The sequence below is a fragment of the Micropterus dolomieu genome, linkage group LG19, assembly GCF_021292245.1.
Source record: "Micropterus dolomieu isolate WLL.071019.BEF.003 ecotype Adirondacks linkage group LG19, ASM2129224v1, whole genome shotgun sequence".
In the NCBI taxonomy this organism is placed as follows: Eukaryota; Metazoa; Chordata; class Actinopteri; order Centrarchiformes; family Centrarchidae; genus Micropterus; species Micropterus dolomieu.
The window spans coordinates 19,228,550-19,254,165 of NC_060168.1; the positions used below are offsets into that span (position 1 = coordinate 19,228,550).

The following is a 25,616-nucleotide window of genomic DNA, read 5'->3' on the forward strand; positions in this document are numbered from 1 at the left end:
GCCAGGTTCCTCAGCCTTGTAAATCATAGAGGTGAGAGGTGTTCTTCCTGTGTGGATGGATGCACCCCCTGCTTGCTGTTCATATGCCTACCACCCGAGGACATTTCAAACGGTCTACATGATCATTAGTTTTGCATGCATTAGTAAGGCAATTTTGGACACACATCCCTAACAGCTACATTCCCAAAGAAATGTAAGAAATTGTATTTCCTGTTGTACACAGATGCATCTCTCTCTGCTTGGTATTCACGCAGCCTTCACGCTGTCTGGGTCGTTTGTCCCCAGATCTGCCATTTTATGTCAGGTTTCCCAGACGCACACTGATGTTATCATAGAGACCTGAGAAACTGTCCTTGCTGCAGGTGACTCAGGATCCTCGCATGGTGCTCCCGCTTAGGTGGGAGGAGCTGTTGGAGGTCGAAGGTGCAGACTTACAGCTGGTGTTCAGCTCCATGGCGAAACAGATCCAAAGCCTGCTGGCACAGAGAGACACACACCTGGAGGTATACCTACACACTTAAAAGAATAGTTGGACATTCTGGAAAATATGCTTATTCACTTTTATGCAGAGAGTAAGATGAGAACATAGATACCACTCCCATTTCTGTATGGTAACTATGAGGCTACAGCCATCAGCAGGTTAGCTTAGCTTAGTATAAGACTGAGAACAGGGATAAACAGCTAGCCTGGCTCTATAACAAAATCCCCTCTAAAACAATTTCTTGGCCGGGTGCAGTAACTTCCTGGAGTCACCTTGAGGTTGCCAGCCAACCAGTTTCTACACCTAGCCAAAAAATAGTACAGACACATAATCCCCTGTAAAATCACAGTGTCTTTACACTTCAGTAATCAAACACGTATCAATAATTGAGCTTTTGAAAGGCTGGTAGATGGATTTTTTTAAACCACTGGACAGTGCCAGGCTGTTTCTCCCTGTTTCAAGTCTTCATCCTAATCTTCATGCTAAGCTAAGCTAACCTGCTGCTGGTGGTAACTTCATATTTACCATATTGATGTGAGAGTGGGGTTGATCTTCTCATCAATATCTTGGCAAGGAAGCAAATAAGTGTATTTCCGAAATTGTTGAAATAGTCTTCACATAAGCTACAAGCAATGCAACCATTCCTGATGTACAGCTGATTGGATACACAGAGACACTGAACTCCTGTATAACTTTAAATACATGAAAACCATCTACATCTGTTCAGTCAGATGGAGTCAGAGGCATATATGGCTACAGCTACATTGCTGTGAGAGTACATCACATGATATATTTTGTTTTTTGTGCCTTAAAATGAAAAAGTCTTTTGTGGTTTAAGACATGTACATATAGTGTAACAGCAATGTACCTACTTTGATCCTTTGTGGGGACCTTTGACTTATAAAAATGTGTTGAATGAGACCTGTACAATGTTTTCCATTACACAGATGTGATAATTTAAAAAAGTAGTTTTTATGAAGTTATGAAATTTAATTAACTGAAAATTAGGACATGCATAAGTAAGTACAGCACATGTTTAATCAGGGCTTAATTGTGTCACATGTGTGATCAACATTTTATATCTTATGCTGCTCAGATCTCATATTCAGTTTGTGGTTATTATTCACAGACAGATTAATTGGGCCGATATCTGGAATTTTGATATAATCGGCATCGGACTATCAATGCCTGCATTCACAAGGCAGATAAAAAATGTCTGCGGGCACATCTGCAGGCAGCCTTGTCAGTGTGGCTGCTGCGGAACAACGTTCCGCTCCCCCTTGTGAGTTTTGGGAAAGTGGTGAAAAAGTTAGTTTTGAGGCCTTAAGTTCCTCTGTCACCATAGGCTTTTCTAAACATTAACATGTGTCTCCTAAATGACAGCAAATCTGATCTAAAACCATTACTGGCCAGTGTTAAATAGTTACAGTCGCAGGAAAAAGTATGTGAACCCTTTCACAACAATAGACAAATACAGTCTGCTTAAACTAACTCCACACAAACAATTTTATCTTTCCATGTTTTTATTGAACACCAACCGTGGAAACAGTCACAGTGCAAGGTGGAAAAACTTATGAACCCTTGGGTTTAATAACTAGTTGAGCCTCTTTGCAGCAATAACCTCAACCAAACGTTTCCTGTAATTGCAGATCAGACCTGAAAAACGGTCAGGAGGAATTTTGGACCATTCCTCTTTACAAATCTGTTTCAGTTCAGCAATATTCTTGGGATTTGTGGAGTGACTCGCTCTCTTGAGGTCATGCCACAGCATCTCAGTCAGGTTGAGGTCAGGACTCTGACTGGGCCACTCCAGAAGGTGTATTTTCTTCTGCTGAAGCCATTCTGTTGTTGATTGACTTCTGCGCTTTGGGTTGTTGTCCTGTTGCATCAGCTTCCACTGGCGGACAGATGGCTTTACATTCTCCTGCAAAATGTCTTGATAAACTTTGGAATAAATATTTACGTCGATGATGGCAACCCTTCCAGGCCCCGAGGCAGCAAAGCAGCCCCAAATCATGATGCCCCCTCCACCATAGCTCCCAGTTGGGATGAGGTTTTGATGTTGGTGTGCTGTGCCTTTTTCTTCCACACATAGGGTTGTGTTCCTTCCAAACAACTCAACTTTGGTTTCATCTATCCACAGAATATTTTGCCAGTAGTGCTGTGGAACAACTGTGGACAGCAGTGACTTCCTCTGTGGTGCCCTCCCATGAACTCCATTCTTGTTTAGTGTTTAATGAATTGTAGAGCCTTTAACAGAGATTTCTGTGAGTCTTCAACTGACTCTAGGATCCTTCTTAACCTCATTGAACATTCTGCTCTGTGCTCGTGTAGTCATCATTGCAGGACGGCCACTCCTAGGGAGAGTAGCAACAGTGCTGAACTTTTTCCATTTATAGACAGTTTGTTTTACGGTGGACTGATGGACACCAAGACTTTTAGAGATACTTCTGTTACCCTTTCCTCCTTCATGCAAGTCAACAATTCTTAATCTTAGGTCTTCTGAGAGCTCTTTTGGTCGAGGAATGGTTCACATCAGGCAATTCTTCACGGGAATAGCAAAATTAAAATGGATGTGTTTTTTTATTGGGCAGGGCAGCTCTAACCAACACCTCCAATCTTCTCTCATTGATTGGACTTCAGGTTAGCTGACTTCTGACTCCAGTTAGCTTTTGGAAAAGTCATTAGCCTAGGGGTTCACATACTTTTTCCACCCTGCACTGTGACTCTTTACTCAGTATGTTCAATAAAAACATGAAAACACAATTGTTTGTGTGGTATTAGTTTAAGCAGACTGTGTTTGTATATTGTTGTGACTTAGATGGAAATGAGATCACATTTTATGATCACTTTACGCAGAAATCCAGGTAATTCCAAAGGGTTCACAAACTTTTTCCTTTAAATATTGGAATTATGTTTCGGGAGCCCTGCTCTCTAAATACTGGCATAGGCATCAGCCATTGAAAAACCCATATCAGTTGACCACTAGATTACATTTCAGGTACTGTGTTATGAGGTTGACGTGTTAATAGCTTTGTGGTACATTTGTGGTAAGTTTTCATGAAAAAAAAATAATGTTTTTTTAGTGGAGTTCAGTCCCCTGAAAAAATAGACTATAGTGAAAGTATTTGGGATATACTATGAGGAGCAAGGTTGTTTAGTTTTTAAAACACGAAGATGTGAATCCCAATTGCTAACCCATAATTTGTCCTGTTAATTTGAATCCATCCTGCATCCTTAAATCCACTGATTTAACCAGGTTTTGTGGGATTAAACTACATTATAAAAGGAATTATCTCTGTTTTGAAGTGATTAATGTTCTAAACCTTTAGCTAAAACCTTAATATGACATCAGAGCAGCATAAGATATTAGATTTTGATCAAATAATTTCCACTTACTCAAATAAGCCCTGATGGAACAAGGATTCACTTTGCTCAATTTTCTTTGAATTGTGTAACCACATGAAAACAACAATTAGAAAATGTTGCACAGACCACAGGGACAAAATTGCAAGTCATTTTACAGTAATTTTGTTGAACAACAGATTGTTTAAAACCCAAAAGGTGTAACACCATAATGACACTGTACCTGCATTAATAATGAACATTATTGGTCACTATACCAAACTATTTAACATTTTTCATTTTTGTTTCCAGTCTTTTCTTAGTTCCTGTCCTCCCATACTTTATCTTGCATGTCTCTCCTCTCTCCAAATTTTTCTTTTTCTCCGTCCTCTTTGTCCCTTGCCACATTTATCGCCCCCATCTCTCTCTCCCAGAGGATTGCAGAGCTGTGTCGGGAACGGGAGGCCCAGGCTGACTCAACCGCGGCGCCCCTGGGTGGTCGCAGCGAGGAGCCCCAAGGTCTGGCACTCCAGCTGGCAGACAGCAAGGCCAAACTCCGCCGCCTTAAACAACAACTGTGAGTGTGTGTGTGTGTGTGTGTGTGTGTGTGTGTGTGTGTGCGTGCGTGCGAAAAACATAAGAAAAAGTTGCGATAAAGGTCAAAAGAAAAATGTGCAAATGATTTTGTCACACTTTACAATACATAAGGGGTTGTTATTAAGCCACTAGTAAGGAACAAATCAGGTACTCACTGCTTTAAATCTATTCAGTGTATTAAATGTAGACTACATCATAAAGGTCACTGTTAGCCAATTATACATACACAGACATATACATTTTAACTATTTTTAGCAAACATAATATGATTTTTTTTATCAGCCAATATATCATCAGAAAACTGCAAAATACTGTTTTGAAGAATGTTGCAATTGCATTTTTGGTGCTGATGGTTTTATGTTTTTTTTTAGAGAAGATAAAGGTGATCAGATATTGGATTACAATCAGGAGATTCAAACTATGGAGGAACAGCTCAAGAAACTTCAGAAAGAGGTACAGACAGCCTGCCTTTTTCTGCCAGACTTGAGACCAAAACCTGATGTTATGTTTTAGTTATTCCTCTGTCAAATAGCCAGAAACATCCTTGCTTTGGATGTAGAGAGAGACTTCATCGCACATAAAATGTTTGGCAACAGCTATAATAGACTGCATATTAGCCTAAAAAACAATACAGCACAGCCAAGAGCACAAAACACAGGTGGCTTTTAATAGTCGATTCCAACAGCAATTAGACAACACACATTGCAGCCAACTACAGTTTGTCCAATAGACCATTGCTGTTAAACTTCTTTCAGCAGAACCTGACAGTTTAGATTTATAATCCAGAATAAAACTACAGGCATGATCGTGGGTCATATTAGGTTATAATGCTCCCACATTGAAGAAGAATTTCACCGATGCATTTACTCGTATTTTTCCATTGTTATAGTGCTAACTTTATTTACAAGTACACTCACAGATTTTGTAATAGGATCAAGTAATTTTGCCGAATCACAAAATCTAGGGATTTGGGGGCATTATTTGGTGCTACAACACTGTGTAACCCTTACCTTAATCTAAACATAGTCCTAATATTAACTTAAACCAAGATCTTTTAGAAAAGAAGATGAAAAGATGATTTTTCTTACTATCCTTGTAAGGATATGCCATTCATACTGTGCACGCACACACACACACACACACACACACACAAAGACACCTTTCCTTTTTCCTGTGTTAGACTATGTCAACATTTGCTTTGCTGCACAGGCCAGATCTGTTCATAACCTTATTTGACCTCATCCCCACTGGTATATGAATGTGTGTGTGTGCGTGTCTGCAGAACCGCTCTCTGCAGGGTGAGGTGAGGGGCATGCGTGCACTGCGGGATGAGCTGGACTGCGCCCGAGAGAGAGCTACGCGGGCCGAGCATCTCCAGACTGAGCTACAGAGCTGTAAACACAGATTGCGCAGCCTGGAGATCACACGCACTCAGCTGAAGGTACACACACACACACACACACACACACACACACACACACACTGCAAAGACGCAACTCAGTAGACGTACTTTTGAATAAGTCATTTAAACAAGAAAGAAAACAAGCAGCATGGCAACTCGTCTACACCATGAAATACGTTGAAATTGTTCTGGCAGTAAGTTACATATTGGAATCTCCCAGAACAAAATTAAACATACTCACAGTGCTTCAAAGATATGTACACACAAACACACTTTTACACAGCGAAGACCTCTTATGAGCATTACCAGCGAAGGTCACATTAAGAAGATTCTTTATTAAACCCTTCTCTGAGTAGCTATTATTTTTTTTAAAAAGCACTGCACCACTTAATCTCAAAAGCCATATATTCCCTCTCACGGCCCTCAGCATTTCAATCAAGAGTGAGTATGAACAACTCTGAAGCTCAAAGCCAGAGAATGAAATTATACTGTGTGATGTCATCGGGATTTACAGCCCGGAGCTGCTTCATTGACAAAGAGCAGGAGTATGGCTTCAGTTATTGGAGCTTTTACACCCAAATGAGATTTATTCTGAGGTAGTATAACTGTTCTGAGGCAGAAAATGTGCTCATATCATTGTAAAACACCTCACTGTCCTCACTGTCACCTTCTCAGTCTTTTTTGATTTATTCTGCATCCCTGTGACAGCCCAAATTAGCTGGCTGGATGGATTTTTCTCGTGTTTGGGTTTATAATTAATTTTGTCGCAGTGAGCCCCTGCGTGGTCGTTAAAACCAGAGGAGCTAATGCTGAATGTTTACGTGTTCTTTGTTAGAAGAAAAATCCACCCTAAGACACTTAGAGAGTCATTTCGTTTTGTTACACGCTGGGTGTTATTTGATCTGTCAGTAATAACAACATTGTGCTCTCCAAGGTAATTGCAGAAATCTGAGAACACGGGGTGTTTGGCTAAGAAGAAGGCTGAAGGGGCAAAAAACAATCAGTCAGGTTACTACTGACATTTTGGGAGTTTAACGTCTTAACTCAAGTGGAGGTCCCCCTAATGTCTGACGGATGATTTTGCATGATAATGTGATTCTCTCAGCAAATGTTTGGGCTGAGCGTCCACCTCCCTGAGGTCTGACTGACATGACGACGGCTTCACTTCATCTAATGGTTTCATGTTTCCTGTCTGTCTGTGCATGGCGCCCCCTGCAGGAGCAGCAGCAGCTGTGTGCAGCGCTGCAGGAGACCAAAGCTCTTCTGGAAGAGCAGCTGGCCGATGCACGGGCACGCAGCTCCTCTCTAAGGGAGCTTGAGAGGGACAATCTTCTACTGCGTCAGAGAATAATAGACGTGGAAGCGGTATGTGTAATTTAATGTTTGAGTGTTTGTGTTTAAATATGTGTGTTATTGGGTATATGCCAATCTTCCCTAAGATCTGAATATGAGTTTGCCCGTGTACTGTTAAGTACCAGAGTAGCAAAAATATAGAAAAACATCTGGTTATGTTGCGTGTGTACCCCTTGAAGTCATGTTTTTGGTAATGAATCAATGTCTTTGTCTGTAGGAGCGGGACACAGAGAGGCAGCGAGTTGATGAGCTTCTGGAGATGAACATGAGCCTTGAGGCGGACCTGAGGCACTGGAGCAGTGGTGACAGCGTTCCCGCTTCAGTTCATCAATGTTTCCTGCAATCGGAACTGGACTCTGACGGGGAGCTGAGCGTACTGATTGGTCAGAGCACCTGCCTTTCTGCACTTTTAAGACATTTTAATTAACTGATAAGAGAAAATATTTTGAGGTAATACTGGCCCACAGGTCATCAGTCAACAATAACTGAGTGAATCTCTTCATATATCCATTTCTCTTTTTCTCCATTTCTTTTTTCGCCTATCTGCCTCTCTCCTTCTCTCCCTCCTCTTTTTTTCCTGCATTATTTTTTATTTCTCCCTCCGTCTGTATCAGATCAGAAGCCGCTGAGTGTGGAAGTGGGCGAGGCTTCGACGCTGAGGCTGCTGGGAGCAGAGCAGGAGAATGCAGAGCTGAAGAGACGACTGGAGGAGTTGCAGGCCCAGCAGGAGGTCAGAGTTCAGGGGTTCGAAGGTTATGAAATAGACCCTTCAGCTCTCCCTGGTTAAAGGTTGACCAGGTCATCAGAATTAACACCAAACTTTGACAATTGATGATACTGGATTGGAGGGATCAGACAGTTAGATAAGAGATTAGTGCTTGTCTGTACTTTAGCAGCACAACTTATGACTGTAACATAGCTTCCACGTGGCTCTAGTGTTTTATCATTGATATGATCATCATGTGTTGGTAGGAAGAGCCATTTCAGTCAAGAATGTTTGATAAAAATACCGGTAGACCTGGCAAAGTCAGACATGAAGCTCCTCACTGTCTGGGCTCACAGTATGTAAATGTTAATGAAATAGGAAAAGCAAGAGCTGTTGTAGTTAAAAATCCTTCTCCTCTCGCTGCAGGCTGATTCTCCAGAGGCAAAGGATGAGCTGGCTTGCCTGGAGACAGAGCACCAGAGCACACTCAGGGAGGTGAGCTGAGGGGGGAATAAAGGCGGCTTTACCTCTGAATTAATTAGATATTGAAATATAGGTTTTTTGGGAGACTGGTCTGCTTTGTCACAATGTTGAGTAGGTTCCATACTATTTCTCAGGCATATTTAAGTAATAATATGCAGATAGCATTGTCTAAAAAGGAAGACAATGAAAATTGAATTTTTGACACTTAATTTTCAGTAAACATAAACGCTATGTGGCAACGTATGGTAGTTCTGTGGCAAACAAGTGAAATTTTAGTGCTTCAATCAATTATTATCATTCTGCTTTATAAATTTTTCAACATATTCTTAATGTCACTACACCTATCACCCAGCTTAAAATGAAAAGATACCATAATACACAACCTGACACTAAAAAAACAAGAAAATATGAAACAAAATACAAAAAATACAATCACAAAAAACATTTTCTACATACTGTATAACAACATATATATGTATTAGCAGTGTAACAATTCTCCAAATCCACGGTTCGGTTCTTACCTCGGGCGTGATCACTCAGTCATGACGGGACCAAAGTAGTCATTTGACACACGCAGTTTGAAGACAATAAAATAGGTTTACAAAATGTAGGCCTACACCTTGCACTTACTTTAAATACAATGTTTCCCACATAGACTATGTGACACATTACTATGGCGGGCCGGCCAGTAAATTAACAGCTGCCAAATATATGACGAATCATTTTAGCATTTTGCAGAGAAACACTAAGAGATATGTTATCTGGTATCACGTTACAAGATGCGGACATTGTGGACATTTTATAAGCATGGAGCGACAGTGAACGCACCATTGCAGATGTCATTCAGTAACATGCTGGTTTCGATCCAGATGCGTCACACCTGCTGCTGTGAAAACCGAATCGCAGGTGAGTTGAAACGCAGCAACTTTATAAAACATACTGCTGACATGCTGCTGTCTTTAATAAGAGCTTAACAGTGCTGGGAGTGGGTGTGTCCCAAGACCGTGGACGTTTGTGTCGCAGTTTCGGTCTCAGGTTTCAGAACTGTTACAGCCCTAATATGCATACACATACAAACATAGCTATATGTACCCATATACATACACACACATTTATACATGGATGTACACACAAACATACACAGAGAATACAGCGCCAACATGCTTGATATTGAACCACATGTTGGATCAATGTGACAAACATGTATTGGACGTTCAGTTGCTTTACTTGAGCAATAAATTATGTCAATGTTTTTTTATTTATTGACTCATACTTATATTATCTAATCCAATAGTCAACAGAAAATGCATTTGTGATAACTCCTTTTTGCAATTTCATTTAAAAAGGTTCAAATGTTTCAATGTAAATATTTGCTGCTTTCCACTGTTTCATTTCATTTCATATCATACGTGTGTGATTTTTGCTTATTTATTTTGTCAAAATAAGCTCTTAACAGGTAATTGATATTTGTTGATATTTTGACATTATGCAGATGACTTGATTATATTTAATATAAGTAATCACTATATTAAATAATTGCAGCTCTATAAATGTCACACAGAGTATGATATAAAGAAGTGAATATGATGATTAATTATAACCAGTCACAACAGTCACATTGCAGCAGATGATCAAACAGACAGTTACAAACATTTACAATTTATGTATTGACTTAATGAACCTGTGAAATGGATGAATCTGCAGATTTCTTGAAAAATACTGATAAAGTGTGATAACAATGGTACAGCTGCTCAAATCCTGTATAAATGTAAACTTATTTTTCATATATTGTCTGAATTGAAATGCTGTTGATGATGGCTGCTACCTGTCGTCATTTCCAAGCTGCCTACTCTCACCACTTAGAGTTTTCTGTGGTTATTTGTATAGAGGAGTGCCTTTGTATAGTATTTTTATAACCAACCAAAAATCATTTAAATCAATCTCTAATGTCCCCACAGGCATATATGCTTCTTTTATTTTTTCATCCTTCTTTTTTACTTCCTTGTATTGAACTTGGATGCATTTTGAATAAGGACAAGAGGTGGTTTGAGTCTTCTTACTCACAATGCATTCAAGTTCAGTCATGTTCAATATATGGAAGTACGAAAAGAAAGGAAACATGGACAGAAAGAAGCAAAAATGCAGGGAAATCAAAGCTTTGAAAAGCACCGAAATTGCACTTCCATTATGCTCCTATTATACTTTTCAGTTTCAAAACTTGAAGAATGAAAATGCCACTTTGAAGCAGCATTTGGAAAAGTTGGTGACCAAACTGCAACAACTAGAAGTCAAGACAAAGGAGGAAGGAGTGAAGATTCCAGACAGAGAGGAGGAGGAGAAGGTGGAGAGAGGAGTCCAGGGCTCCGAATCATTCAGGGAAGAAGGGGAAGGAAGGGTAAGGATGTTGGAGGAGAAGGAGAGAAGAGGAGAACTCCTTGGAACCCAGAGGGAAGCAGGAGTTGGGGAAGAGGTTCTCCATGGTCAAGGGGCGAAAGGAGAACCAAGCGATGAGGAGGTCAAGTCCAAAAGGAGAGGAGAGGCAGAGGGAGGGCAGAAAGACAGACAAGAGAAACAAGAGAAAGAAAGAGAAAGAAAGAAAGAACAGACTGCAATAACAACAAGCTCAGAAATCCAAAAGCATCCACAAAGCGTAGAAGGTGATACAGAGACCACAGCTGCAGACCAGGCTGTATGTTCCCTGCCTCGTCCAGATGTGGAGCTTCTGACAAACCAGCTCCAGGAGGCCAAAGAGGAGGCTGACAGACAAGCGATGGTAGCCCAGGACCTGCGCTCCAAGCTGGGAGAGCAGAGCAGGAAGACCTGGGAGGCTGAACAGAGGCTGGTGGTCCTGGAGGCCGAGCTGCAGCATCTGAAAAAAGCTGCCCAGAGTCTGGGAGACGCCCGCAGGCAGATAGAGGTATGTATGTGCGTGTGTGCATGTAAGGATCTATGTAAATGTGTGGATGGATAAATGGACTGAGGGGGAAAAATGCAGAGTCACAGAGACACACACGAAAGGATTAACTGTTAAGTTGAAGATTGAAGTTGAAGAGATATTAAGATCAAGGATGTTTGGTTGGTTGGATGGATGGATGAATTAAAGACATGTACCTGATAAGCATCAGCATGTTAGCATTTTCACTGTTAGTATTTTGTCACATTAATGTTAGCATTTAGCTCAAAGCATCGCTGTGCCTAAGTGTAGCCTCACAGAGCTGCTAGCATTTCTGTAGTTTCTTAGTCTAATTGAACTGTACATTTGCCTATAGACAGGTTTCAGATGTTTGCCTGCTCAGCTGACCTGCTGTGCATTGACAAACGGCTTCTTAGGTTATGCTCGCAATTTTCTAAAATTAATTAATTGGAAGCTGACCAACTGAACTCTCTCTCTCTCTTATAAAGTCTTCTCTATAATAATGTCCAAGTTACATAGACCCTACCAGGGATCTTGCTATGAAAGTTACATATGAGCTCCTCCTCCAGTATTCTACACTTGTTCTGTTAGGTTCTTCAGTCGGAGGGTCTAGTTATGGAGGAGGAGCTGTGCCGTCTGCGAAGTCAAATGGAACTTCACAGGATGCAGACCACGGTCATTGCCACCCTGGAGGGAGAGAGGGCGGCCCTGGAGAGAGACAGGGACACTCTACGCAGCACCATGGACGCCATGCGCACCGCCCAGCGCAAGGTTAGAGAGTACACATGCACAAACACGATGCAGCTGTGACACCAAACATTTTCATGACCATGGCAGATGTCATTTTACTTGAGGGAAGACAGACAAAGGGGAGAGAAAAAGAAATGTAGGCTACAAAGCAAAAGAAAGGGACACAAATCCCCAGTGACAAAAATTAATTAATTTTTTAATAGCTGATCTTATTATTCAATAATCTCTAATTACTTGGTTACATTGAACACATTACATTAGATAGGGGCTCTACTTGGCAAATATAGGTCTTCTGTGTTGCATTAATATCTGAAATCTAATTATATTATTGCATGGAGAAAATGTTCAGCAGGAGGTGGATTTGACAGCATGAAGTGAAACGGATGAATCAAGCTGTCTGAGAGTGAAACAGCATGTTTTTATATACCCAGTACTGAGAGAGCGAGTCTGTTTTGAACTGTGTTATTCACATGTTGACAAGAAACCCACACTCAGAGGAGAGATCACAGGTTAACGTTTTGGTACAGCTCGTTTTGTGCATTTCCATAGATGTAGATTAAAGTAAAAACCAAACCAAAAATCACCTTTTTCAGACACTCCATTGCAGGATGTAGTCGTAAAGCAGAATACTGTGTTTAAAGTGCTATTTGCAGAAAAATTGCAAGACATCAGAGAAATTGCAAACTAAGGAAAAGAGCAGTGCTAAGTCAGCATTAAAGAAATACCATAAAAGGGATTCATAAATACCTCCCATTCAGAGAGAGTCGTACATAATCCCTCTGATGTTGCTATATTGTACTGTATTATCCGCCCTCTTTTTTTAAAGAGAAAATCCAGTCTTTATTGTGGATGTTGTACCTGAGCATGTACTTACCCAAACATTACTGTAAATATATTTTAAATACACTCAGTGGTGGCTGAGAAAATCCTGTCTTTTTTTAGTTCAGACATGTTTTAACTATCTATCTATTTGTTCTGGTATGACGCCATCCAGCTGCATGATCCCATGAAATTGGGTTCAATACATCTTGTTGTTAGTATGAAATCGAATTGCAACAACCCTGCATTCTGTTATAGTGTGATAATATATAAGAGCAACTGAAACACTATATTGTTCATCACAGCACATCAAACAGCTTGTAGATATAGATCACTTTGAAAAACTGTGGAGTATTCCTGTAATTTCTAAACTCTAAAACAACAATTCACTCTCTAAATGAGGAAATACTGTGATATCATTTCGTTTTAGTTTAGTCTGAGGTAGACTTGGTATTCTGACCCCCAGAATGAGAAGCAAATCATTTTTGGCCATTATAACATTGTGTGTTATGGGTTAAAGGATAAAGGCGAACTTAATCCATTATAATTTATGTCAAATTCAGCGAATATCTCCTCACCACCTGCTAGCATAGTTTGTTTACAGCACTTGCTCTGTAAATTGGAGACAAACCAAGTGGTTTAGACAGATGTTAATGAAATGTGAATAACATCAGAGCTATTGCATTGCCAACATGGTATAAAAATATTTTACTCACTTTGGCAGACCTCACATTCTTTGTGTAACGTTACTCGTCTCTTGGTCTTCAGTGGAATTACACCATAGTAAGAAGAAAATCTAAATGTCTGCTACGTTGTTTTCTTCCTTGTTCTTTTAGAATTCACAATCAGCAATGTTGCTCCATGTATCACCGTCGGTAGTGTAGAAGTTAATGTTATTGTTGAAGTTACTACCAGTACATAGGCTTAGCTACTGCTCAGCTTAGACTTTGGCTAACATAAGAATTTGGCTTCAACACCTATTTAAATATTAACAGGCTTATTGTCACACTTGCTGCAGCACTACAAAAAACATATGCCTTCTGTATATTCAAAGCGATAAAAATTGCTTCCCCTTATTGAGGCTAACTTATCATCGGGCAGCAGACGCTCTGGATTTCACCATGTTTCTCTTTTGGTCAGGTAGCCCAGTTGCTAGTGTCGTTGCCTTGGAAATGTGCGCCCATGAATATGGGAGTGGAGCTTCTGAAAGACCACTGAAGTGACGGGTGTATTTGTTTGGCTGAGTTCAACAATATTTCTCCAGAATGACTTTCCCTTTAAATGAAACATGACGTGCACTTCTTTCAGCTGTAGGAGTGAACCCAAATTCACTCCTAAATTACAAATCATCTACATCCTCTTTCTCTTCTTTGCTTCCTTGTTGTGTGTGTTTACTGAACTACTCTTTATTGAAACATAACCAAAAATGTTGTGTTGATTTGGTCAATTCTTGGAAATGTTGCAAAAGATTGATTGAATTTTCTCCCACTTTACACTTCTACTTCACTACAATTCAGGGGGAAATATATTAGATATATTTTATACTTGTGCGCTGTGCACAAGATTAACAAAATAGGGACTGCTCCAAAGTGCTACTAAAAACATAGAACACCTTTAAGTCATTTCTGAACAACAATTTCCGCAAGTTACAAAAGGAAAGAACCAGAAGGAGAGACCAAACCATATTTCAGTCTAAAGGTCAATGACTGTTTGGTGTTTTAGTTGTGCTGAGTACAAATAAAGTAAAGTAAAATTTGACATGATGATAATGATTTTTAACATTTTATGTTCAATGCATGTTTTATTAATGGCATATTTTTTTATTTAGTGGCTAGGCAGGGCTACACTAATGTGTTCTTAGAACATGTGTTGGTGTTTATACTGTGTTTTTTATATATCTTGTCTATTGTGTCTGACTTGTGTCTCTTCTTTTATTTGCCCCCTAAACTACTTTCCCTTCTATGTATTAATAAATGTATGTAATTTAAAGTGACCAGTAAGAATCAAACAACATTAATCACCCATCTTATCTCTTTGGCCAGGGTGACCAGTTAGAGCTCACTGTTCAGACTCTCAGGGCGGAGTTGGAACGCCAAGGTCGGAGTTTGGAGACTTCTCGTCGTCGGGAGGAGGAGCTGGACGCAGAGCTCCGCGAAGCCACACTGGAGGCCGAAACTCTAGCCCGAGCGAGAGACCAGGCGCTGCTGGAGGCCTCAAGGCTAGAGCAGGAGAAGGAGGTGTGTCAGTCGGAGCTGGACGGCCAACGGAAGGAGGGGAGGCAGAGGGAGAGGGAGGCGGCGAGGCTGAGACAGCAGGTGGAGAGCACGACCCTGGCCCTGGAGCACAGCAACCAGAGAGCTCGGGCTCTGGACGCTGAACACAGGTACATACACTCACATACTTAACCTCGATCACGAGCTGAGGTACACAATTAACTTAACAAGGCATCAGAGAGAGCTATGTGGCTGCAGCGTGCATATATCTATAATGTCAACTCTATCTTCATTCAACCTGTGTCTGACCTGTGTTGCTGCTGGTGTGTGTGTGTGTGTGTGTGTGTGTGTGTGTGTGTGTGTGTGTGTGTGTGTGTGCGTGCGAGTGCAGAAGTGTGTGTCAGCAGCTGTCTGAGTCCAAGGAGCTGTGCACTCGGCTGCAGGACCTGGAGAAAGAGCTCAGCAGTCGATTAATCAGCATGGAGGAGGGTAAACAGCAGCTGCAGGAGCAGTACGCAGATGCTCAGGCCAAGATTAGCTCACTGTCCCAGGTGTGTGTTTGTGTGTGGGGGGGTGTGTGGGTGGGTGTGTGACGTGGTAGTTTAGTCATAGAGAGTAATCACTGCTGCAGGGATGCAGTGGAGGTTAAACTCACCCAAACTCAGCTTTCTTACCTTATCTAGACAGACATATTTGCCAATGTGTTCTTATCACATAAAACCATAGTAATAATAGTTCACTCTATGATGTTTGGACGTCTGTACTGCATAATAATTAAGTGTTCAATATTCAGTATACTCAAAGAATGCAGTTTGCATACCACATTTTCTGTGTTTTTCAGTGTTGTTGATGGATACTATTGTCCCTCTATGCAATGCACATGGGGAATAGGAAAAAATGAAAGCCCCATGAAGACAACAGCTGTGTGGAATGTATGCACTGTATAGTGTCCTCAAGAATTCACATAATAAAACATAAAAAACCAGCGTCCACAACATGAACACTGCTTTCTGCTAACAATCCCAAAATGCAGTGCTTTGCATTTTGGAGATACAAGGATTATTGTTGTGCAACTCTAAACCCAGTGATGCAAAATAATGATGATTAGTAAGAATCTCAATTTACTTCACATTTGAATAAAACAAACAAAACAAACAAACAAAAACATATTAAATCTTTGGGAAAAAAAACTTTAGCTTTCTTCTTGTTAAGCTGACTTGGCTCTATTTTCATTGATACCTGACAGGGCAGTGAACCATTTCTTGTTACATGAATTTCTTGTCTACTAACTGCTAACTTAGTGAAATTTATTCAGTTCCGATTTGTACTTTTGTACAATTTTTGTACAAACGCTGCATTACCCCTCATCTCTCTCTTATTAGGACCTATCCAATGAGCAGTCACGCTCTCAGGAGCTGTCCACTGAGGTCAAACTTCTTAGCCAGAAGCTACAAAAAGCCGAGGCTGAACTAAAGACGACAACCGATTCTCTCAACCAATCACAGGAAAGAATAGAGTCGATCTCCCAGTGCCTTAAGAAAAGTGAGTCTCTTCTCCAGTTGGAAAAAAGAAGAGGAAGCGCTGAGGTGGATGCTACATCTAATTCGAGTTCAGACTCCTCAAATAAAATGCACATTTGTCAGACACACACCCGGGAGACGACGTCACATCGGGATCAATCTCCTGAACCCGGCAAATGTCGTGACCTTTCCATGACCCCAGATTGTGCCTCAGGAGAGAAAGAGAGTCAGCTGAGTGAGAGGCTGATAGAGCTGGAAAAAGAGGTATGTATCTGTGTTCAAATATATTTCTGTGCACGGTGTGTCATGTGAGCCTTTGAATCTAATTTACAGGATGTCTCTGTGGTTCAATGCAGCTTCTGTGTGACGGGAGATGATCTATATTATGTTGAAATTCTTGCTCTAGGGATGCTTCATGATTATCAACTCACAGTAGGCCACCACTTCCCAGAGTGCGGCACTTTATTTTCCAGAACTACTGCTTTATCTCTGCTCATCAGCTTTTATAATGTCACCTCGGCTACTGTTAATCTTCCTTATCTCTTCTGGTGCTCTCATGTTATAGCTCTTCTCTTTTTCTCTTTCCCTCTCTCTCAAACACACACTCACACATACAGACACACACATAAGCTCTACCATCAAGCTGTAAGGTGCAAATCCAGCACTGCCAAGGTCAGGAATTTCATTCAATGCATTGCTCAGAAGATATGGTAGTCCGTTAACGCTGTCAGGATTTAAAGATTTAGATTAGGATAGATGAAGCAAAGCACTAACACCGTTAGGGTCCAATTCCTGGCCTTACCCATCCTTAAGATGCAGGAACGCTTGTTGATGCATCGGCAAGTGGTAGAGGAAGTACTCAGATCCTTTACTTAAGCAAATGTACCAGGAAAACAGTGTAAAAACACCCTATTAGAAGAAAAACTCAAAATGTTACAGAAGTATTATCAAGAAAATCTACTAAAAGTAGGAAAACTAAAAGTACTCATTCTGTAGAAAAAAAATAATGATAAATGAGAGAGGAAAGACTTTTTTGGAAGAGGTCACAAGTCAACAATGGGAACCACTAGTTCAAAGTTCTTCATATGTTTTTTAATGTCTTCTTCTTAATGTAACTTATACCTATAGTTCCCCAATAAAGGTAGCGGGGAAAAAACTACAATACCCTTACAGTACAGGTGGAAAAATACACAGTTACTTTCCACTACTGACAGAGACAAGGAGAACAGTAAAGTGAAAATGCAGGACATCTAAAAGAGCCAGTGAAAAAAGTAGAAATCCCCAATGTAGCAGAATGATTCAGTCAGGTCCTGGTAAGAAATTTGAAATAATCCAAAATGGAAAAAAAAGAGCTGCCAAAGCTGAGCTCCAGACCCTCAAAGATGACTCATACATGAAATGTCTTGTTGTTGTGCCAGTACTTGCAAAAATGTACAAATTAATTCACATTGTTTGGTGGGCGTAGAGCTGAGCTTTGGTGCAAGGCAGGCTATTTTTCATTTTGGATAAAAACACCAGATTTTATACCTTTTAGCAATTTTGCTAAATACAACATGGCTTGTAAATTTCTCCTCTACCCATCACAATGCCCAATCAACACACTCCATTATTTATGTCAGTGCAGATTGCACCATCAAGAGTCACAACTAAGTCTGTAGATTTGATGAATGGATTATAAATGCCTGTGCAAAGATTGTACTCACTGAAATATATAAGTATAAACAAGAGATGTGGACGAGTAGTTTCGGTCTTTATGTTACACATCTCTGCAAAATCACTGGATGACTTTAATCTCTGTATTTATAGATTGACACAAATGTCACATAAAGCTGCTACCTGACTGGGGGCATTTGGAAGGTCTGCTGCAGATTCAGTCGAAGTGCAAATAATATGGTTATTTTGAGCGGCATGTGACAACAGCGGACGCACAGTCCGTGATGCAGCTGCTACTGTACATGGCTGTGGACGTTCTCTTAAAATTTAATTTGTCGCCCTCAGAAAGTGGCAGCGGTTGCAGGACAAGAGGCGTTGCTGTTGCGGCTGTCCCAGTCCCAAGAGGCGTGTGAGCACCTTAAGGAGCAGCTGGAGGCTCTGCACCGGCACTCCCTCAGCCTGCAGGACTCCTGCACCCAATTACAGACACTCAACACCCAGCTACAGGTGACCAAACACACAGAGAGAAAGCATGATTATAGCTGAATTTATTTACTCATCTTTGGAACAAAGAACAACAAAAAAAAATTACCTCTACTTTCACATTATTTTTAACCATTTGGTCCACCTACATTAAAGCAAATCATGATTATTAGATCTCTGCATTTGGACATAGTTTAAAAGGAATTTTTACATTATTGGATTACTAGATTGCTTTAATGTAGGGAGACACCATATTTTTAGCAAGTGTTGATTGATTAGTCTTGCCATTAAATTTGGATTCACATTTTCATATTTCCATAAATTATATTGTATATTAACTTTTCATCTAGCATCATCACCAAGTTAAAATTTACCCTTAGCCTTGTTTTCCCTTTGTATACTCTATCGATACATCCCGTATCTTAAATGTTCATATTAATCTAATTGTTTTTAGTGCTATGAATGAAAGCTCTACATAGTGCTATCATGCTGCAGGTGGGACACTGGGAGGTAAAAGGTTTGGCTTTCTCCTTGACCCCTAAAATGATCAGGCATGATCTCTCTGTTTTATACCATATACACAACAACACACACACACACACAGGTGGAACAAGCATCCCTGAGCTCCCAGCATGCAGCAGTGTTGGCGCGCTGCAGTGGGAGCGAGGCACGGTGTGCGGCTCTGGAGGCAGAGTCCAAGGTGTGGGCGCGGGAGCGGGAGGAGTCACTGAACAGGATGGAGGCTCTGAGGCGGGACCACGAGCGGATGACAGTACTGCAGCAGCGGCAAGAGGTGGAGCTGGAGGAGCTGCTGGACAAACACTCTCAGCTGAGGAGCAACAACCGCAGCCTGGAGGCCCAGCACAGGGAGCTGGAGGCCAGGTACAAACACAAACCGCCTGCATAAAATAAGACCCTTTTATAAATTGAAAAATATGAAATCCTGACTGTAGAGAAGTCTTTTTCTATCCTTGTGAGGACTTTTTATTCTCCCAAATAGACACAAGAACACAACCTGCATCCTTTAAAGACACAGTTTCTGTCTGGCATTTTGTTTTTGTTGGGGTGAAAGTTGTGTTTGCAATCTCAAGGTACAAGGAGCTCCTGGACGGTAAAACCCAGCTGGAAGAGAGAGAGCGTGAAATGAAGATGGAGAGAGAGGAGATGGAGGCAAAAACCCAGAGGAGACTGGAAAGAGAACGAGAGCTGGAGAGACTTAAAGAAGACAACGAGAGGTAACAAATGCGCCCACCAGTCAGCTTCTTCAGCATCACATTCATGAGATCTGATAATGCCTTCGCTCCTCTCCTCTCACTGCCTGCATGTTGAGCAGCAGCACTGATGCTTCTATATGAAGCACAGTGACACAAGAACTGGTTTGAATGCAAATGTGCCAAAAGGAATGCACAGAATGCTTATTTTGTTACTGATTTAAGGCTTTTGGGCACAAAACAGAAGCACAGAAATGTAACGCATTATATAAAACATCAAAAAAGAGGATTGAGGATGAATATAGGTATATTTGGATGTTTAAGGCAGAATATTTAAGGCTTTTTGACATGAAAAAATAATGAATCAGTTTTAATTCTAATATTTTAATATATATGTGTATATGTAAGTGCTTAGCTTTTATTTTGGGGGCGGTGGGTGTATAATGATGATCATCATCACCATAAGATACTCATGTGCCATAATTAGTTAATCAACCAGGTTTTCATCATCATATTAATGCTATTGATTACTGACTGACTGTCTCAAATGATGGGTTGCCAAGCTGGAAACAGGATGGGCTCCTTTGCTGGTCGTCAGATGTCACACGACGAAAAAAATACAAATGTATATTTAAAATTTGTATTTCCTGCACTTAAAGTTTAGATTTAGATAATTAACATATAAATCACAAAATATTAATTGGCAACATTTCTGATAATCAATTAATTGTTCGATTAATTTCTTTAAAGCAGATTAAATCGATATTTTTATAATTCATCAATTGACAAATTGAAAGGTATTGCTCGTAGTCATAAGCAGACGTAGCGTGGGTGCATGGGGGCCCCCTACGTGGGCCAAGACGTTTAGCTCAGTTGATTGCTATGGACACAGATGAACAACAGCGCTGCATGCAGCTCCAAGTACCAGGAGAATTCAGCAGCTCTTTTCAAATGAAACAGTCCCTTCACTCATTGTTTCAATGATAACTCACCACAAGAATGACAATTACCAACAAAACCCCCCACTATATTCTAAGGAGACACGTTTTAATAAACATGAATCATAAAGTATTTGTATTTTACACAAATGGCAAACTTATTAGCACAGTTTAACAAAACTCCCTTCACCCTCATGCATCATGGGAATTCTGAGGTTACGGACATAGGCTGCGTGTGCGCAGCGGTTTATTTACGGTGTCAAAGTCCACTGGAAACCTCTAAGAAGCATTTCAGCAGCAGAGCGTGTAGCCTGCCCCATGTTAATGACTTCTTTTTAATTGTCCTTTTTGTGCTTCTACTACCTTCTTCACAGCTCTCTGTGGCCCGCTTTTGTTCCTCATCTTGACGGGTGCATCTAGCAACTACCACAGAGAGCATTTCAGAATAAGAGCGTTTTGCCTGCCGAAATTTGCCAACATGTTTAGATTTTGTTGATTTGGTGATTAGTGCTTGCTTTTTGTGCTTCAACTATGATTAAGTAGGCTATGTAGTTAAATTGTTTCTTTTTTGTCTGATTTAACTGTGTTTATTGTTGATACATGATCGGAAGTCTGTACCAGGTATTTTATTTTGAAAATTGACCGGATTTTCTGCCCGTTTCTGTGTCTGACTTCCTGCCCGGTTCATCTGCTCTGTGCTGCTTGAAGCTGTTACGCTTCTGGGACACACTGCAGCGCTTCTGGTGTGAGCACAAACATTTACTAGAATGGCTGCGATCTGCTCCGGCAGCAGCGACACAGACGGACTCAGTGGACTTTTGGAGTGAATCCAGGGTCATGTAAACTTTAAGTGACTTGGTATCAGGTGGGCCTTGTGATGAAGCGCCGCCCTCACTTTGCTGAGAGTCTAGCTCCGCCCCTGCTCGTTGTGTTGAACCTACAGAGGATAATAACCTCAATATGCAACTTCTCCTCAGTGAGTTTCAGCTCATTGTTGTCCGGCTGTCCACAACCTTACTGTTTTGGTTCACTCTCCCCGCTCTCACACAGCGTCGTTTTCAGCTGCAGCAGGCAGCTGTTTGCAATAAAAAAAGCTCTAAAACTGGCTGTTTACGCTGCTCAGGCCAAATAGCAGACAGACACAGTTAAAGACTAGCTGGTGAGAATAGTGGATCATATAGCAGATAAAGAGCCAGATATGTCCCTCAGGAGTTGGCGGAGACCAAAAACAGAGCTAAGAGAGAGTGAAATTGTCAGAAATACGACTCAAATTAATTATGTTACTCCATAACTGCTGCATGTGTGAATTAGCAGCTGTTTGCTAAGTTCACCATATCATCTTAAAAAGTGTTGTTGATATGTCAATTTGTGTTTACAACTTGTTTCTGCTGCCCCCAATTGGCCAAACGGTTTTAAGACTTAAAGAGGTGGTATTATGCTTTTTGGCTTTTTCCCTCTCCTTTATTGAGTTATATACTTTGTGCATGTAATAGGTTTGCTACTCCGACACGCCCTCAAAAACACTGAGCTGCAGCGCCCACCTCTCCTCTCCCTTCCAAACACTAGCTACCCTCCAGGCAGTCAATGGACATAAAGTTGTTACTGTGATGTAGAGACAGAGCTCAGTTAAAACTTTATGGTTGAAAAATACTTTTGTTACAGATTAATAACTCACCTCTCTATAACTATTGCTCCAGTCCACGATGCCAAGCTGGTCAGCAACTTGTAGCCTACAGCTGAATCGAAGCTGTTTACGGGCTTCTCGCTGACCCGCCCTTCTCTGCTTCTGATTGGCTATTACCGGCTTTTCGCTGACCCGCCCTTTTCTGCTTCTGATTGGCTATTACTTGCTTTTTGCTGACCCGCCCTTCTCTGCTTCTAATTGGCTAGTAGGTATTTGTACATGTAGGTGAGGAATTAGGAACATGTGCAACTCCCAATATAGATAATTTAGAGACAAAATGTATCACTCCATAGCTAAAACAAAGCCTTCAACAAAGGGTGAAAAGAGGAGCTGCAGCAATGCGCACTATAACAAAAAATATGGTGTTTTTTAAAATTAAACCATGTAAACCTGTTCTGGTACAACCTATAAATAGGATTTTGAACCTGAAAATGAGCATAATACCACCTCTTTAACACTTAAAAGCTCTCTAGTTACAGCTTCTCAAATGTGAATATTTTCTGGTCTTTCTTGTCTTCTGTGTGTTTATTTTTGTACTATTTTATAGAAAAAATGATAGATGAATCAATAATGAATATAATTGTTAGTTACAGCTATAAAGGAAATATATGGATACGACTGTTTTGTTTTATACTGAGCTATGCATGCTGTACACTGGTTCAGTTTTAATTTACATAAAAAGTTTAATTCCAGAACACTTTGAATCCACGTTGGGAACATAAAATCTTTGATGTTTATTACTGAATATTACCAAATTTCCCCCACATTGATCATTACGAGTTTCATATCATCTCATTACAAAATGAAGCACAAATTATTGCTTACCTTCAAAACCACTGATAATGTGTTCTTCAATCATTTTGCCTAAGATGATGTCAGATTTATATGTTGGTTGGTTGCTGGGCTTTGTAAGGACTCATCATGTTGTGTAATAATATAACAACGAGCTTCAGTTAGAGAGCACTTACTAAACAGTGATGCACAGCACTTTACAGGACACATAACAGTGACAGTGATGACTAAAGCCCGTGTGTTGCAGGCTGCAGGCCCAGCAGAAGGAGTGGTTGGCGTCACAGGCGGAGCTGCTAGCTCAGGGCTCGGTGCTGAGGGGGGAGCTGAGCGCCTCCCAGCTGGAGCGGACAAGACTCGAGGGGGAACTCAGTGCTCTGAGGGAAACCAACCAGAGCCTGGACATCAGCAATGCCCGCCTCACCAGCCAGTACCAGGTATAAACCAGACACACATACATAAACACACAGAAGCGTATTAGCACACCTGCAGATACACACAGGTGTTTTGTATTCAAGCTGCGAGTCGACCATTGACATGCAAAAAAGGGATTTAGTGCTTCACAGCGGAGACACTCAGGTACATTACCCTCTTGAAATAAAAAAACAAATTTATTTAAAGCATTGTTGGGCAATTAAACAAAATTCATTAGGAATTCATTGCAGCTTTTAGAGAGTAATTTACATAGTTGGTCAGGGAGGAACAATTATCATATAATCAGTGGGGAACACTGAGTGGCTGATACTTCATGTAAAGACAATTTCATCTTGACATCAGAAAAATATATATATATATAGTGGTCCAAACAGAAAATGAATACCAAATAGCTATTAAGGAGTAGGGGCATCTTTGTCTTCAGAACAGCTTTAGTCTACCGTGTAATGCCATCTAACAAGTGCTGAATATTGAAAACATTCTTCAAGCAGGAATGTTTCCAGCTATTTGAGGGACGAAACAGGTGGAAATTGACTTCCTGTAAAGAGTCAAACAGCAGATGTTTTGTTCTGCCGCTTCATCCAGCTGCAAATTAATCCTGAATCATCCGGTCCTGTAAAAGCTGGTACAGGACTTTTGGTCTGCTGATATAGGTGTAGAAATATTGTACAAGACGAAGTGGATACACAAAATCCCTTCAGGATTCAGGACGCATGTAGACCAGCCTCTTTTCTGGATTATGTCCACAGTTTGCAGTTAGGACAAAACCGACCTTTAAAGGAATAGTTGGACATTTGGGGATACACAGTTAGATACCACTCTCTTGTCTCTATGGTCAATACTGTATGTAGCTGGAGCCAGGTTAGCTGGCTGGAAACAGCGGGAAACGTCTAGCCTGGCTCTGTCCAAAGGTAACAAAGTCCACCTAGCAAGCACCCAAAGCTCACTAATTGACACATTATATGTCATTGTAGTGCTTTTACAGAGGGTTATGTGTCGCAGAGACGTTGCTACACCCGACAAGAAATAACTGTCTTTTTTTCTGTTTGTATACGGATTAAACAAGTGTTAACTAATGGGCTTTAGATTGTGTTACCTATGAACAAAGCCAGGTTAGCAGTTTCCCTCTGCTTTCTGTCCCTGTGCCAAGCTAATTACTAATTTAACTTTAGTTTTTACAGTACAGATGTGAGAGTGGTCAATTTTCTCATGTAACGCTCGACAAGAAAGCAAATTAACTTCCATCCATCCATCCATTATCCCACATACAGGGTCACGGGGGGCTAGAGCCAATCCTAGCTGACATCAGGCAAAAGGCAGGGTACACACTGGACAGGTCGTCAGTCCATCACAGGGACAAACATAGACTCATGCCTATTTTAGAGTCACCAATTAACCTAGTCCACATATCTTTAGATGGCGGGAGGAAGCCAGAGAGAATATACACTCACCTAAAGGATTATTAGGAACACCTGTTCAATGTCTCATTAATGCAATTATCTAATCAACCAATCACATGGCAGTTGCTTCAATGCATTTAGGGGTGTGGTCCTGGTCAAGACAATCTCCTGAACTCCAAACTGAATGTCAGAATGGGAAAGAATGGTGATTTAAGCAATTTTGAGCGTGGCATGGTTGTTGGTGCCAGACGGGCCGGTCTGAGTATTTCGCAATCTGCTCAGTTACTGGGATTTTCACACACAACCATTTCTAGGGTTTACAAAGAATGGTGTGAAAAGGGAAAAACATCCAGTATGCGGCAGTCCTGTGGGCGAAAATGCCTTGTTGATGCTAGAGGTCAGAGGAGAATGGGCCGACTGATTCAAGCTGATAGAAGAGC

At 40.8% G+C, this 25,616-nt stretch overlaps 1 protein-coding gene across 4 annotated transcripts in view; it reads left to right on the forward strand.

Moving 5' to 3' along the window:
• Nucleotides 1-25,616, forward strand: part of ccdc88b (coiled-coil domain containing 88B) — a 54,517-nt gene that overhangs the window by 13,488 nt on the left and 15,413 nt on the right. For all 4 annotated transcript variants that reach the window (XM_046030441.1, XM_046030443.1, XM_046030442.1 and 1 more), the window contains 17 exons: nt 363-503; nt 4,261-4,403; nt 4,795-4,876; nt 5,706-5,864; nt 7,044-7,190; nt 7,396-7,561; nt 7,793-7,908; nt 8,311-8,379; nt 10,577-11,284; nt 11,873-12,052; nt 14,893-15,233; nt 15,455-15,614; nt 16,446-16,847; nt 18,582-18,743; nt 19,324-19,601; nt 19,811-19,954; nt 23,592-23,778. In XM_046030441.1, the coding sequence (XP_045886397.1) occupies nt 363-503; nt 4,261-4,403; nt 4,795-4,876; nt 5,706-5,864; nt 7,044-7,190; nt 7,396-7,561; nt 7,793-7,908; nt 8,311-8,379; nt 10,577-11,284; nt 11,873-12,052; nt 14,893-15,233; nt 15,455-15,614; nt 16,446-16,847; nt 18,582-18,743; nt 19,324-19,601; nt 19,811-19,954; nt 23,592-23,778 (3,585 nt within the window). The remainder of the gene's footprint in view (nt 1-362; nt 504-4,260; nt 4,404-4,794; nt 4,877-5,705; nt 5,865-7,043; nt 7,191-7,395; nt 7,562-7,792; nt 7,909-8,310; nt 8,380-10,576; nt 11,285-11,872; nt 12,053-14,892; nt 15,234-15,454; nt 15,615-16,445; nt 16,848-18,581; nt 18,744-19,323; nt 19,602-19,810; nt 19,955-23,591; nt 23,779-25,616) is intronic.